At 42.0% G+C, this 14,823-nt stretch overlaps 1 protein-coding gene across 5 annotated transcripts in view; it reads left to right on the top strand.

The window, feature by feature from the left end:
• The window catches only part of BCAS3 (BCAS3 microtubule associated cell migration factor), a 1,583,483-nt gene that overhangs the window by 377,073 nt on the left and 1,191,587 nt on the right, over positions 1 to 14,823 (top strand). For all 5 annotated transcript variants that reach the window (XM_077482133.1, XM_077482136.1, XM_077482134.1 and 2 more), the window contains exon 14: positions 11,293 to 11,386. In XM_077482133.1, coding sequence (XP_077338259.1) covers positions 11,293 to 11,386 — 94 coding nt within the window. The remainder of the gene's footprint in view (positions 1 to 11,292; positions 11,387 to 14,823) is intronic.

The raw sequence follows: 14,823 nt of genomic DNA, 5'->3' as shown, positions 1-14,823 counted from the left end.
GGTGGTATTTGATGGTTTTTTTTTCGCGCTATAAACAAAGAGCAACAATTTTGAAAAAAAAAAACAATATTTTTTACTTTCCTTCCTTCAGCCTGCCTTCTTTCTCCCTTGTGTTGCATTTATAATTAATCTTTAAAAGTAAAAGTTATGTAATAGCCCATCCTAACTATGTATAACATATACATTCATATAGGACATTTTAAAAGGAAATTTAAAATGCAACACAAGGGAGGGAGGGAGGAGGCAGGCTGAACAAGAGGGGGCAAGTTAATAAAGTATCCAGCAACTATGACTCCTGACAAATTTGACTGTGGTATGATGGATTATTGATGGGATCAGTGGCGGCCCGCCCATAGGGGGCGCCCGGGCGCCGCCCCCCTCTCCCTAGGTGTAAAAAAAAAAAAGTGACATCAACCCATGTGACCAACCCATGTGACATCAACCCATGTGACACCGCCCCATTGTCCCTATATAAGTGGCAGCGCAGCGCGTCCCTGGCATTCCGGCCAGGGAGATCATCGAGGCAACATCTCCTGGAGAAGGAGAAGAAGAAGAAGAACGGACAGCGGCGGCGACAGAAGACCGGGCCACCGCCTCTAAAAGAGCTGTAAGAAGGCGCGGTGGCCCGGCAGAAGAACCGAAGAGGGGGACAAGACCCCCGAAGTCGGGAGAAGAGGCCGGCGGCGAGGAAGAAAGCCGGACTCATCCGCTAGCAAAAGAGCTACAAGAAGATAGCGGAGGAGTCCGGCGAGAAGACCCCCGAAGACGGAAGACCCCCGGAGCTGTGCAATAAAATATTTTAACCCTGTGTTGTTTTTTTTGTAATTTTTTTTCCACAGGTGAATGGGTAGGGGTACATTGTACCCCATACTCATTCACATAGGGTGGGGGGCCGGTATCCGGGGCCCCCTTATTAAAGGGGGCTCCCGGATTCCGATAAGCCCCCCGCCCGCAGACCCCGACAACCAACGGCCAGGGTTGTTGGGAAGAGGCCCTTGTCCTCATCAACATGGGGACAAGGTGCTTTGGGGTGGGGGGGCCGCACGCCCCCCTCCCCCAAGGCACCCCCCCATGTTGAGGGCACGTGGCCTGGTACGGCTCAGGAGGGGGGGGCCGCCCGCTCGTCCCCACCCCCTTTCCTGGCCGGCCGGGTAGCGTGCTCGGATAAGGGTCTGGTGTGGATCTGAGGGGGACCCCCACGCCCTTTTTTCGGCGTAGGGGGTTCCCCTTGGAATCCATACCAGACCTAAGGGCCTGGTATGCTCTCGGAGGGGGGAACCCACGCCAATTTTTTTTTCAGATTACATAAGGGGCGTGTTTTATGAGAAGTGGGATGGGCCAGAATGATGGGCGGGGTCATGATGGGCGGGGTCTGGCGCCCCCCCATCCAAAAACGTCACCAGCCGCCACTGGATGGGATCAGCCATAGTTAGCTTTATTCCTGACTGCAGACCGCAGTCCACAACGGCAGGTCCATAATGACATAGATGAGCATGATCTTTGGGATGAATTAGAATGGAGACTGCGAGCCAGGCCTTCTCGACCACATCAGTGTCTGACCTCACTTCTGGAAGACTGGTCAAACATTTCCATAGACGCACTCCTAAACCCTGTTGACAGCCTTCCCAGAAGAGTTGAGGCTGGTATAGTTGCAAAGGGTGGGCCAACTTAATATTGAACCCTTTTGAAAGCTAATTTCTAAAACTTTTCAGTTAAACCCGGGTACTTCTCAAAGACTATATTCTTTATCCATACTTCTAGAGAGCAAATTGTGCATTCCTTTTAGTACGGTGAATGCCATTGCTGATGGCAAATTGATAATTGTGTTGAGCTGTGTTATTATATACTTTAGAAGTTTATATATATGGTTAGAGCTAGTTAGCAATTGACACTATATAGATGATATTCACAGTTTGTGCTCAGCAAACCATTGCTGCATAAAGAGCACAATGCCTGGAAACATAAAACTCAGTGAACTGCTGCTTGTTAATTTTCTTTAATGGTGAGACTATGAAAGAAATAATCCAGGACTACACTCGATAACATCACCAATCAGGAACAAAGGTGAGGCCACAGTGGAAGCCGTAGACCTTTTTGCTACTCCCCAGCGTGTGCTGTGATAAAAAGACAGGTTTTATTATTTTAAGCACAGTGTGCTGAGTGCTCTGTATTTATAGACTCCTTTTGAGCAATAATGTCTGCAAATGGTATATGCCATTAAAAACATATTGTTCTGGCATCCCAGGGCAGCTATTTGTTCTCCCCTCACCCTGGCCAGTCTAAATCCTCCCACTCACTCCAGGATGTTAACTCTGACCTCATCCCCTTGTTCTTGATTTCCAGCACATTTACTAACAACATCTCTTTCCTCTGGCTCCCAATTAGAAGTGACTGAGTTGACTGTCAAAGGTCAGGAGGTCAGAATATTTTCCACTAAGCGCAATGTGCTACTACTGGACTTGGAGTCATCTTCTGTACTTATGTGTCTAATTGCCCTCTGATCTTACCCTAGTTTGTTCCCATTAAATCAGGGCTCTGGGACCTATTAGACCGCAGACTTACACATGTGTCCATTAAGAGTAAATGCCATTTTTCACCTAAATGTCCTTCACTCCTACTGTTTATTTTATGTCATATCTAACCAGTAGGCATTTTTCATATTTTTAGCTAGAAGTTGTTTAAGGATTGAGATGTGCATGTGACTCTTGTATGATTGATATGTAGAGACAGCACTTGCATAAGAACATGAGAAAGCAAAAGCTTGGATAGCCAAATCTGCCTGTGTATGGCTTATTTTTTTTTATTTACCTACCTGCTATAGTGGCTGTGAACCGCCTAAGTAATAAAGCTGCCTTTTTTAATATCTCAACATTCTAAAAACCCAGATGGTCCTTACAGTTCTTGTTAATTTTGCATTCATATTATGTGTGGATAACTTTAGAGCTTTGCAATTTAACCACTTGCCTACTGGGCACTTACTGTACCCATATGAGAATTTTGTCCATGTTTTCACACAAATAGAGCTTTCTTTTGGTGGTATTTCATCACCACTGTTTTTTTGTTTTGTTTTTTGCGCTATGAATTAAAGAAGTTCAAATATTTTGAAAAAAATAAAAAAAATTCTTTGTTTCTGTTATAAAAAATTTCAAATTTGTAATTTTTCTTCATACATTTTGGCCAAAATGTATACCGCTACATTGCTTTGGTAAAAAATAAACCAAATGAGTGTATATTGTTTGGTCTTTGTGAAAGAGTCTACAAGTTATGTAATCATTAAAAATTGATCACACCTGATGTAGATGGCCTGTCTAATTTCTTGACACTGACAAGCCAAGACAGTAGGAATACCCCCCAAATTACCCCTTTTTTTAAGTTGTAATAAAGAGTCCCCCCCCCCCACACAAAATTGTCATATTAACAGGTTATTTCTTTCACATGGCATATGCATACTTGCAACTACACCCGAAAACACATTCTGCTACTCCTCCTAAGTATGGTGATACCATATTTGTGAGATTTTTTCACAGCCTAGCCACACAAAGAGGCCCAACATGCAGGGAGAAGCATCAGGTGTACTAAGGACATACAGTGCCTTGAAAACCCATTTCAATTTTCCACATTTCATGTTACAACCAAAAACGTAAATGCTTTTTATTGGGATTTTATGTGATAGACCAACACAAAGTGGCACACAATTGTAAAGTGGAAGGAAAATGATAAATGGTTTTCAATTGTTTTTAAAAATATCTGAAAGTGTGGCATGCATTTGTATTCAGCCCCCTTTACTCTGATACCCCTAACTGAAATCCAGTGGAACCAATTGCCTTTAGAAGTTACCTAATTAGTAAATAGAGTCCACCTTTGTGTAATTTAATCTCATTATAAACACAGCTGTTCTATGAAGCCCTCAGAGATGTGTTAGAGAACCCTAGTGAACAACCTGCACCATGAAGGCCAAGCAACACACCAGACAGGTCAGGAATAATGTTGTGGAGAAGTTTAAAGCGGGGTTAGGTTATAAAAAAAAAATCCCAGCATCTCATAGAGCACTGTTGAATCCATCATCCTAAAATGGAAAGAGTATGGCACAACTGCAAACCTACCAAGACATGGCAGTCCACCTAAACTGACAGGCCGGGCAAGGAGAGTATTAATTAGAGAAGCAGCCAAGAGGCTCATGGTAACTCTGGAGGAGCTGCAGAGATCCACAGCTCAGGTGGAAGAATTCATCCTCAGAACAACTGTTCGTTCACACCACAAATTATGGAAGAATGGCAAAGAGAAAGCCATTGTTGAAAGAAAACCATAAGAAGTCCTGTTTGCATTTTGCGAGAAGCCATATGGAAGACACAGCAAACATGTGGAAGAAGGTGCTCTGTTCAGATGAGACCAAAATTGAACTTTTTGGCCTAAAAGCAAAATGCTGTGTGGTGGATAATTAACACTGCACATCAACCTGAACACGCTATGTCCACCGTGAAACAGGGTGGTGGCAGCATCATGTTGTGGGAATGCTTTTCTTTAGCAGGGACAGGGAAACTGATTGATGGGAAGATGAATGGAGCCAAATACAGGGAAATCTTAGAAAACATTTTAGAGTCTGCAAAATACTTGAGACTGGGGCAGAGGTTCACCTTCCAGCAGGACAATGATCCTTAATGTACAGCCAGAGCTACAATGGAATGGTTTCGATCAAAGCATATTCATGTGCTAGAATGGTCCAGTCAAAGTCCAGACTTAAATCCAATTGAATATGTGGCAAGACTTAACAATTGCTGTTCACAGACACTCTCCATCCAATCGGACAGAGCTTGAGCTATTTTGCAAAGAAGAATGGTTACAAATTTCACTTTCCCTAGATGTGCCAAGCTGGTAGAGACATACCCAAAAAAGACTTGCAGTGAAAGGTGGTTCTACAAAGTACTGACTCGGGGGCCTGAATACAAATGCATGCCACACTTTTCAGATATTTATTTGTAAAAAATGTTGAAAACCATTTATCACTTTGCTTCCACTTCACAATTGTGTGCCACTTTGTCTATCACATAAAATTCCAATAAAATACAATTATATTTTTGGTTGGAACATGACAACATGTGGAAAATTTCAAGGAATATTTATACTTTTTCAAGGCACTGTAAATTACACATCGAATTTCACATCGAATTTTTGAAGGCCCCAGACCAGGACAATGGAATTACCCCCAAAATGACCCCATTTGAAAAGCAAACACCCCAACATATATTCTGTGAGTCATAATGAGTCTTTTGAACATTGTCAGTTTTTTCCACCAGTTTTTTGAAAATGTGGAAAGAAAATGAAAACACATTTTTTTTTCACACAAAGTTGTCCATTTATAAGATTTCTAACACATAGCATGTACGTACCAAAAAATACACCCCAGAATACATTCTGCTACTCATCCTGGGTATGGCAATGCCACATGTGTGAGACTTTTATATAGCCTGGCGACATACAGAGGCCCGACATCCAAGTAGCACCTTCCGGCATTCTAGGAAAATAAATTACACATCTATTTTCCTGACAACCTATTACATTTTTAAAGGCCCTGAAAGTTGTCCATTTATATTTCTAACACATAGCATGTACAGTGCCTTGCGAAAGTATTCGGCCCCCTTGAAATTTTCAACCTTTTGCCACATTTCAGGCTTCAAACATAAAGATATAAAATTTAAATTTTTTGTGAAGAATCACCAACAAGTGGGACACAATTGTGAAGTAGAACGAAATCTATTGGATATTTTAAACTTTTTTTAGCAAATAAAGCTGAAAAGTGGTGCGTGCAAAATTATTCGGCCCCTTTACTTTCAGTGCAGCAAACTCACTCCAGAAGTTCAGCAAAGATCTCTGAATGATCCAATGTTGTCCTAAATGACTGATGGTGATAAATAGAACCCACCTGTGTGTAATCAAGTCTCTGTATAAATGCACCTGCTCTGTGATAGTCTCAGGGTTCTGTTGAAAGTGCAGAGAGCATCATGAAGACCAAGGAACACACCAGGCAGGTCTGTAATACTGTTGTGGAGAAGTTTAAAGCCGGATTTGGGTACAAAAAATTTCCCAAGCGTTAAACATCCCAAGAAGCACTGTGCAAGCGATCATTTTGAAATGGAAGGAGATCAGACCACTGCAAATCTACCAAGACCTGGCCGTCCCTCTAAACTTTCAGCTCAGACAAGGAGAAGACTGATCAGAGATGCAGCCAAGAGGCCCATGATCACTCTGGATGAACTGCAGAGAACTACAGCTGAGGTGGGAGAGTCTGTCCATAGGACAACAATCAGTCGTACACTGCACAAATCTGGCCTTTATGGAAGAGTGGCAAGAAGAAAGCCATTTCTCAAAGATATCCATAAAAAGTCTCGTCTAAAGTTTGCCACAAGCCACCTGGGAGACGCACCAAACATGTGGAAGAAGGTGCTCTGGTCAGATGAAACCAAAATCAAACTTTTTGCCCACAATGCAAAACGATATGTTTGGCGTAAAGGCAACACAGCTCATCACCCTCAACACACCATCCCCACTGTCAAACATGGTGGTGGCAGCATCATGGTTTGGGCCTACTTTTCTTCAGCAGGGACAGGGAAGATGGTTAAAATTGAGGGCAAGATGGATGCAGCCAAATACAGGACCATTCTGGATGAAAACCTGTTGGAGTCTGCAAAAGACCTGAAACTTGTACGGAGATTTATCTTCCAACAAGACAATGATCCCAAACATACAGCAAAATCTACAAAGGAATGGTTCACAAATAAATGTATCCAGGTGTTAGAATGGCCAAGTCAAAGTCCAGACCTGAATCCAATCGAGAATCTGTGGAAAGAGCTGAAAACTGCTGTTCACAAACGCTCTCCATCCAACCTCACTGAGCTCGAGCTGTTTTGCAAGGAAGAATGGGCAAGAATTTCAGTCTCTCGATGTGCAAAACTGATAGAGACATACCCCAAGCGACTTGCAGCTGTAATCGCAGCTAAAGGTGGCTCTACAAAGTATTAACGCAAGGGGGCCGAATAATTTTGCACGCCCTACTTTTCATTTTTTTTATTAGTTAAAAAAGTTTCAAAAATCCAATAGATTTTGTTCCACTTCACAACTGTGTCCCACTTGTTGGTGATTCTTCACAAAAAATAAAAATTTTATATCTTTATGTTTGAAGCCTGAAATGTGGCAAAAGGTTGAAAAGTTCAAGGGGGCCAAATACTTTCGCAAGGCACTGTACATCCCAAAGATTACACCCTAAAATACATTCTGCAACTGCTCCTGAGTATGGAGATAATACATTTATGAGACTTTTCCACAGGCTGGCCACATAGAGAGGCCTAACATGCAAGGAGCACTGTCAGGTGTTCTAGAGACATACATTTCCTGACTACCTATTACATTTTTCAAGGCCCTTCATATTTCTAACTCAAACCATGCACATACAAATAATTACCCCAAAATAAATTCTGCTGAACAAAGGGTAAACAAAAGATTACCTGTGGTTTTGCAGTTTTACACAGAGGAGAGCATTGGTCCAGTCAGTCAGGCACGAACGTGGTCAGCGACAGCAAACAGGTTTGTCCTGGCAGCGGGCAGGAATATTGTCCATAGTCAGTACAGGCTGCAGGCAGAGATATTGTCAGCACAGACAAAATATTGGTCCTGGTAGTAGGCAGGAACATGGTCCATAGTACAGGTAGCAGGTAGAGGTGTGGTTAGTTCATGCAGCAGGCAGAGGCATGATGGCAGTAAGTCGGCAGCAGGCAGAAATATCGGATTTAGGGCTTCGGTCAGGAAAGGATGGGGACAGGGGTAGAGGCTTCTCCCACCCAAATCTCTTTGAAGACCCTAATCCGGGAATTACAAAACCCTGAGAAAACAAGAAAAATTTTTTTTTGCATCCAGAGAAACTATTCTGAAGCCCCTTACATATGTGAGACCCCTGTTTTATCATAAATTCCACTACTACATTAGCAAGGTAAAAGATCAGTCCAAGCGGCAGGCAAACAACGTATTGAATAAACAGTCCAGGTTCAGTTCCAAGGCAGGCAGAGGTATGGTCAGTTTAGGCGGCAGGCAGAAGCATGGTCGAATAACAGGTCAAGGTCAGTTCCAGAGCAGGCAGAAGTATGGACAGTTTAGTTGGCAGGCACAGGCGTGATCGGATAACAGACCAGGACACATGGACACATGGTTGTTTCTGGATTGGGCCATTCCTTCTGGGGATTTCCACACAGGTGGTGTTCTGTATTGAAGACAGCATGTAATATCTCTTGTCCCGCCATTTCATATCCATAATTTCCTCATTCTGCAAAATCAGACTCCTCTCTTCTTAGTTTCGTATTAAAAAACTTTTGAGGGAAACCCTTCCTACTAGCTCTCATAGTGCCACATGCTAGAGTCCTCTTCTGGTGAAGGTTGTGGAAAAGGGGCAAACTGGTGTAGAAGTTATCAACGTAGAGGTGATAACCTTTTTCTAGGAATGGGAACATGAGGACCCAAATGGCTTTGCCGCTTCACCGATGTAGTCTGGGCATTCAGGGGGATGCAGCTGGGTGTCCTATCCTTTGTACACCCGGAAAGCATAGGTGTACCCTGTGGCTAAGTTGCAAATTTGTAAAGTTTCACCACATATCTGCCCTTTTGCTGGGGGTGAATTGCTTGATGACCAGCCTGCCGGTAAAGTGGACAAGCGACTCATCCATGCAGATATTTTTGTCAATAAGTGATAAGTGGCAGCATTTTATACAACTTATCATATGCTGGGTCATTTCAGGGAGGGCACTGGGTATTATCGTTGTAATGGAGGAACCACATAATCATCAAATACCTTGTTCTTGGCATGTGATGGATGGGGTGGGTGGACCAGTATAATCGGAACTCTTTTTTTTTTTTTTTGGTGCGTCCCATAATGAATGTGAGGCCAAAAAAAATCTTGAACTCCAATTCCTTCCAATTCCTCCATTCATAAGAATGGGAATAATAAGATGTTGGGTTGCTTGATATAAATTGTTGGGCATAGAGGTTGCACTGGGCCACAATTGAACATACGAGTCATCAGTGAAAGCTAAATAAAAAAATTATTTCCATATTCACCTGGACACCTGGCTCAGCAATAAAAGGGGGGTGTTCACTGCTCCTGAGTTAGGAGGAAGCCATAGAGGGTTTTGAAGGGCATATAGAAAGCTGACATTGGTCCTAACCCTTTGGGGCTGAGGTGAAATCCCACTAGTACCTGGCCTTTCTTGCAGAGGTACTCCATTTCTGGTGGCTGCCCCTGCGCTACTAGTTTATGCCGCTGCACTAATAGTGAATGGCACTGCGCTGCTGGTGGATGCCACTGTTCTACTTGTGGTAGCCTGCTCCTCGCCGGAACAATTTAGTTTGGTGGACACACTGTCCTCCTGCTCTGAATTTGTTAGTGTCCCACTGCTTAGCACTGGCTCGTAATCAAATTTAGAATCGGAAGCAGAATCTGACACAGAGAACCTTTGACATGGTTGTGACTGTGGGCTGTGGTGACACTGGTGAGCCTGCACCGACGAGTGCTGATGAGCCTGCACAGACGGGTGATGATGAGCCTGCACAGACGGGTGCTGATGAGCCTGCACTGATGGGTGCTGATTAACCTGCAGTAAAAGGTGCTGATGATCCTGCACTGATAGTTGCTGATGAGGCTGCGCAGATGGGTACTGATGGGTTCTTATAAGCCTGCACTGATAGGTGCTAATAAGGCTGCACAGAGGAATGCTGCAGAGGCTGCACTGATAGGCACTGATTGGGCTAAACTGATGGGCACTTATATGATATGATGAGGCTGCACTGGTATGCACGGCACTGATGGGGCTGCACAGATGCTGATGCACTGATCAGCTACACTGATGTCCACTGATGAGGTGGCACTTATGGGCGCTGATGATGCTCCAATGAAGTGGCAGCACTAATAAGCAGCACTGAGGAGCGGTACTGATCAGCTACACTGATGGGCGCTGATGTGCGATGCTGGGGTTCCACTAATGAAGCAGCACTGATAAGAGGTACTGATCAGCTACACTGATGCGTGTTGATGTGCACTGATGGGCGCTGATGTGCACTAATGGGCATATGTCCACTGATGGGCATTACTGTGCACCGATGGGCACCAAAGGGCGTTGATGTGCACTGATAGGGATTGATGTACACTGATGGGGTTCCACTGATGAAACAGCACTGATAAGTGCCATTGATGAAGCAGCAGTATGAAACAGTACTGATAGGCACTGTGTGACACTGAATGGGCACTATGTGATACTGAATGGGCACTGTGTGACACCAAATGGGCACTGTGTGACACTGATGCAACAAGTAGAACACTCACAGTTTGGCCCAGAACTCTCCTTCCCTCACAGTCGGTCTCTGTGTGAAGGAAGGAGAGCAGTCACCCTCTGATGACCCAGTTTTGTTTACAGTTGTGATCACATGTCATTGGAAATGGCGATCATGTGGTAAAAGGCCGCCGTAATTGGTCATTTACCACGATCTGTGATTGGCTGTGCCCCATTGTCATCACAGATTCTTTCTGATGCATCCCTGAGGGGGCATGCGGGAAGCGGGTTCCCGTGGGGACGTCCGTGGATGCCATCCCAGCAATTTAGGCCCACGTTGTACTCATAAATCGACTATAGCGTGGACAGCAAGTGGTTAATTTTTGAGGTCCATGTACTTTAGCTTTTAGTATTACTGGTGCTTCAGGCAGTTTGAACAAATTTAATATCAAACCTTAGTAGAATTCTTTCATCAAGAGCCAGTAATCTAATTCATGTTTTTTTTTTGTTAAAAAATGAATTCATCTATATATACACTATATCAGGACAAATCAAACTCACATCTAGATTGATTGATTAAAACATCTTAGCCATTTATTGAAACACGCAACTCTTATTACATTCTTTTCATAATGCCATGTTGATAAAAGTTTTGAATTTTTTTCAGCTTTACCATTAATGACCGATTCTGTTCAAAATGTTGGGTTCCTTATTTTAAATAAAGTTGTCTCTGTTATCAATTTCAATTGAACTTGGAATAATATGCTCAATAGAATGTCCTTGACTAAATGAAAATCCAAGTATTGTCATGTGTATCACATTTAAAAGCCGTTCATTAGGAAATCCAAATAATTCTGATGGTTTCAAGGACATTACAAGATACAAAAATTCTAAACTCAGTAGTAATGTCCATGAAAATGACATACAATTTAGAGCTTTATGAATTCAATTATTCTTTAATGTGATCATTTTGTCATTGTTCCAGGTTGTTGTCAGTGAAGATTCTGATGGTGAAGGCATTGCCGCTCATTTTCCTGCACATGAAAAACCAATTTGTTGCATGGCATTTAATCCCAGTGGTAAGTGCTTGCAATTATATTACCATTCACACCTGAATGTTTTGTAGCTTGAAGCTCCAAAACGCTCAACATTAAAAATCACATGGTTTTGAAGCTTCTAGCTAGAAAAAGTATATGAGCTTCTTTTGAACTACAACGTTTAATAGACTTCAATGGGAGTGTCTGAATTACATGTGAAAATGCACAAATTGCGTGTTTTTTTTACCTAGTAATTAACTTTCCATTGGCTAAAAATAATTAATAAAGGAGGAAGAGATGAGGGTGCTCTGGTGAGAATAGACAGCTTGGAGCCTTGGACCAATAGTAAACTACCATTGGCCCCAACTCTCCAATAAAAATGCTGCAGTGGAGGCTGTCCTCTCACTGCAGTGTCATAGAAGGAGGCATGTTCCTAAAAGACACATGCTCCCTTCCAGCACAGCCCTCTTAATTAGAAGACAAAGCATGGGTTTATGGGTATGACATTTACCCATAATCCCATGTTTTTCTATCACAGTTAAGAGGGAGATTGGGAATCTGCTGCCTGCAGAAAAGGTACTGTCTTAATTAAGCTAAATCATATATTATTATGCTATATGTTATAACATAATAATTGATCATGTATCTATTTACTGTGAAATTACTGGTTTGAAGTAATAACTTTAAGCACTTGCTGATCAGCCGCCGTCATACTGCGGCAGGTTGGCACGATCCCACGAACCATCGTAGCTATACGCTTTTGGCCAGCAGCCGATGACCACAGGCCCACAAGCAATCGTTGGCAAGAGAGGCAGAACAGGGACGTGTGTGTGTAAACGCACACATCCCAGTTCTGTGAGGAGAGTGAGATCGTGAGTTCCTATGAGCTGGGAACCACAACCTCTCATCTCCTATAGTCAGTCTCATCCTCCACAGTTAGAACACTGACATAAGGACCATAGTCCCCTAGTGTTAACCCCTTCTGTGTCAGTGACATTTATACAGTAATCGGTGCATTTATATAGCACTGATCCCTGTAGAATTGTCAGTCGACTCAAAAATGTGTCAAAAGTCTCCCATGTGTCTGCCATAATGTTGCAGTCTCTATAGAAATCGTAGATCGCCGCCATTACTAGTAAAAAAAAAAAATGCCATAAATCTATCCCCTATTTTGTAGATGATATAACTTTTGCTCAAACCAATCAATATACGCTTTTTGCCATTTTTATTACCAAAAATATGTAGAAGAATACATATCGGCCTAAACTGAGGAAAAAATGTGCTTTTAATAAAAAAAAATTGGGGCTATTTATTACAGCAAAAAGTACAAAATATTGTGGTTTTTTTTTTCAAAATTGTCGCTCTTTTCTTGTTTATAGCGCAAAAAATAAAAACCGCACAGATGATCAAATACTAGGGGTGCACTGAATGTTGTTGTTTTTTTTTTGGTGCCCGAAAACGATACCAAAAATGAAAAATACACTAGGCCGAAAACCGATACCGAAAATGACTGTTTTAAAAAATATTTTTATTTTTATATAACACATTGCTAATAGTATTAGCAAAATTTCCATGCGGTGCACCTCTAGCAGATCTGATGCAGGAGATGGTAAGCGACTGGAGACCTGGTACGGGAGATGGTCAGAGACTGGGGACATGTTACAGGAGATGGTCAGAGACAGAGGACATAGTACAGGAGATGGTCAGAGACTGGGGACATGGTACAGGAGGTGGTCAGACCAGAATAGAAAGCTCTATTTGTGGGGAAAAAAAAGGATGTAAATTTTGTTTTGGTACAGCTTCGCACCTGTCAGTTAAAGCGACACCGTGTCGTATCGCAAAAAAATGGCCCGGTCATTGAGCAGCCAATTCTTCCGGGTCTGAAGTGGTTAAATGTCAGTAATTTGTCCATTAAGCCACCTGCTTGAGTACAAATTTTGAAAATATAGTAAATTACCTTAAAAACAATATTAAATAATTATTTGTATATTACTTATGGTAATTAACCCCTTGCCACCCAGGCCAATTCTGACACTTTTCTCCTACATGTAAAAATCATAATTTGTTTTGCTAGAAAATTACTCAGAACCCCAAAAACATATATATATATATATATATATATATATATATATATATATATATATATATATATTGTTTTAGCAGACACCCTGGTGATTGTTGCAACTTGTGTATGTTACACGGTATTTGCGCAGCGATTTTTTAAACGCGCTTATTTTTTTTAAGAAACGGCTTAATGAGTAAAAAAAAAAACACTAAACTTAGCCCGATTTTTTGTATACTATGAAAGATGATGTTACACTGTGTAAATAGATACCTAACATGTCACACTTTAAAATTGCGCACACTTGCGGAATGGCACCAAACTTCAGTACTAAAAAAAAACATGGGCAAAACATTTTTTACAGGTTACATGTTAAGAGTTACAGAGGAGGTCTAGTGCTAGAATTATTGCTCTCGCTATAATGTTTACGGTGTATGTAACCTGTGTGGCTCGGATACTAGCCAGTGCCTCACCAGCCACTCACCTCACCGCACCTCCCTGGTTCGCACTGAACTCAGCTGAACTCGCACAATTTCAAACCCGCAATGCAGTCTGACTTTGGGGGTAATTTGACAGACATCTATTCAAATTGCCCCCCAAAGTCACCAAAAGTCGCACAGGAACTACGTTTGGGAATTGGTGCGGCACCGCAAAGTTGGCGTCACACTGAATCGGACGGTGCCATTACTGGCAATAACCACCGATTTGACACGTCAAATCACATTCCAAATCAACCCAACGTGAACATAGGCTTATATACCGTCCACAAACCTGCCAATCTGTGCCTCACACATGTTAATAAACTACTTCAATTAGACAGCTTTCCATTAGATTTAAGAGTATGAGAATTGTATACAGAACCAGGTGATCAGGTAAACACATCAAATCTGAGTACCTGTTGGGTGACTGCTGAAAACAACATCAGAGAGATTATAAAGATTGTGAAACCATATGTGGCTAGTGAACCATTGGTTAGAGACTCCTGCTTTAAATCAGATACAGAAATTAACACAGCATGGAGAGACAAGCTAATATTTGCACTCACTTGTTTTCCTTGTTAGTAACTTATTATCAGTTTATAGCATTAAAAAAAACAATTTTTTTTTTTGGCAACAGACAACTAATAGACCACACACAGCATGAAAGAAATGTGAACAGCTGTAAATACTCATAGCATGGTATATGAATCTCTGAAATATAAAAGTCTCTCCTCTTAGTAGTGTCAGCATTACAGTTGAAGAGTTGGGTTAATTTTAACATTCTAGCGTGTTTTAAGTGTTGCCGTAGTTACTGGATGCTTCATTGATAAAGCTGTTAAGGTGAATCTTTTCCCAGTCACTTTAGAGTCATGGGTCACCAGCACCTAGACACTTTGTAAACTCAGAAAACCACAGGGAGGAATTCATTTACTTATCAG

Source organism: Lithobates pipiens, unplaced genomic scaffold, assembly GCF_037356315.1.
Source record: "Lithobates pipiens isolate NorthernLeopardFrog02 unplaced genomic scaffold, aLitPip1_a1.2 Scaffold_16, whole genome shotgun sequence".
Taxonomy (NCBI): Eukaryota; Metazoa; Chordata; class Amphibia; order Anura; family Ranidae; genus Lithobates; species Lithobates pipiens.
This window is presented reverse-complemented; position numbering and strand designations above follow the sequence as displayed.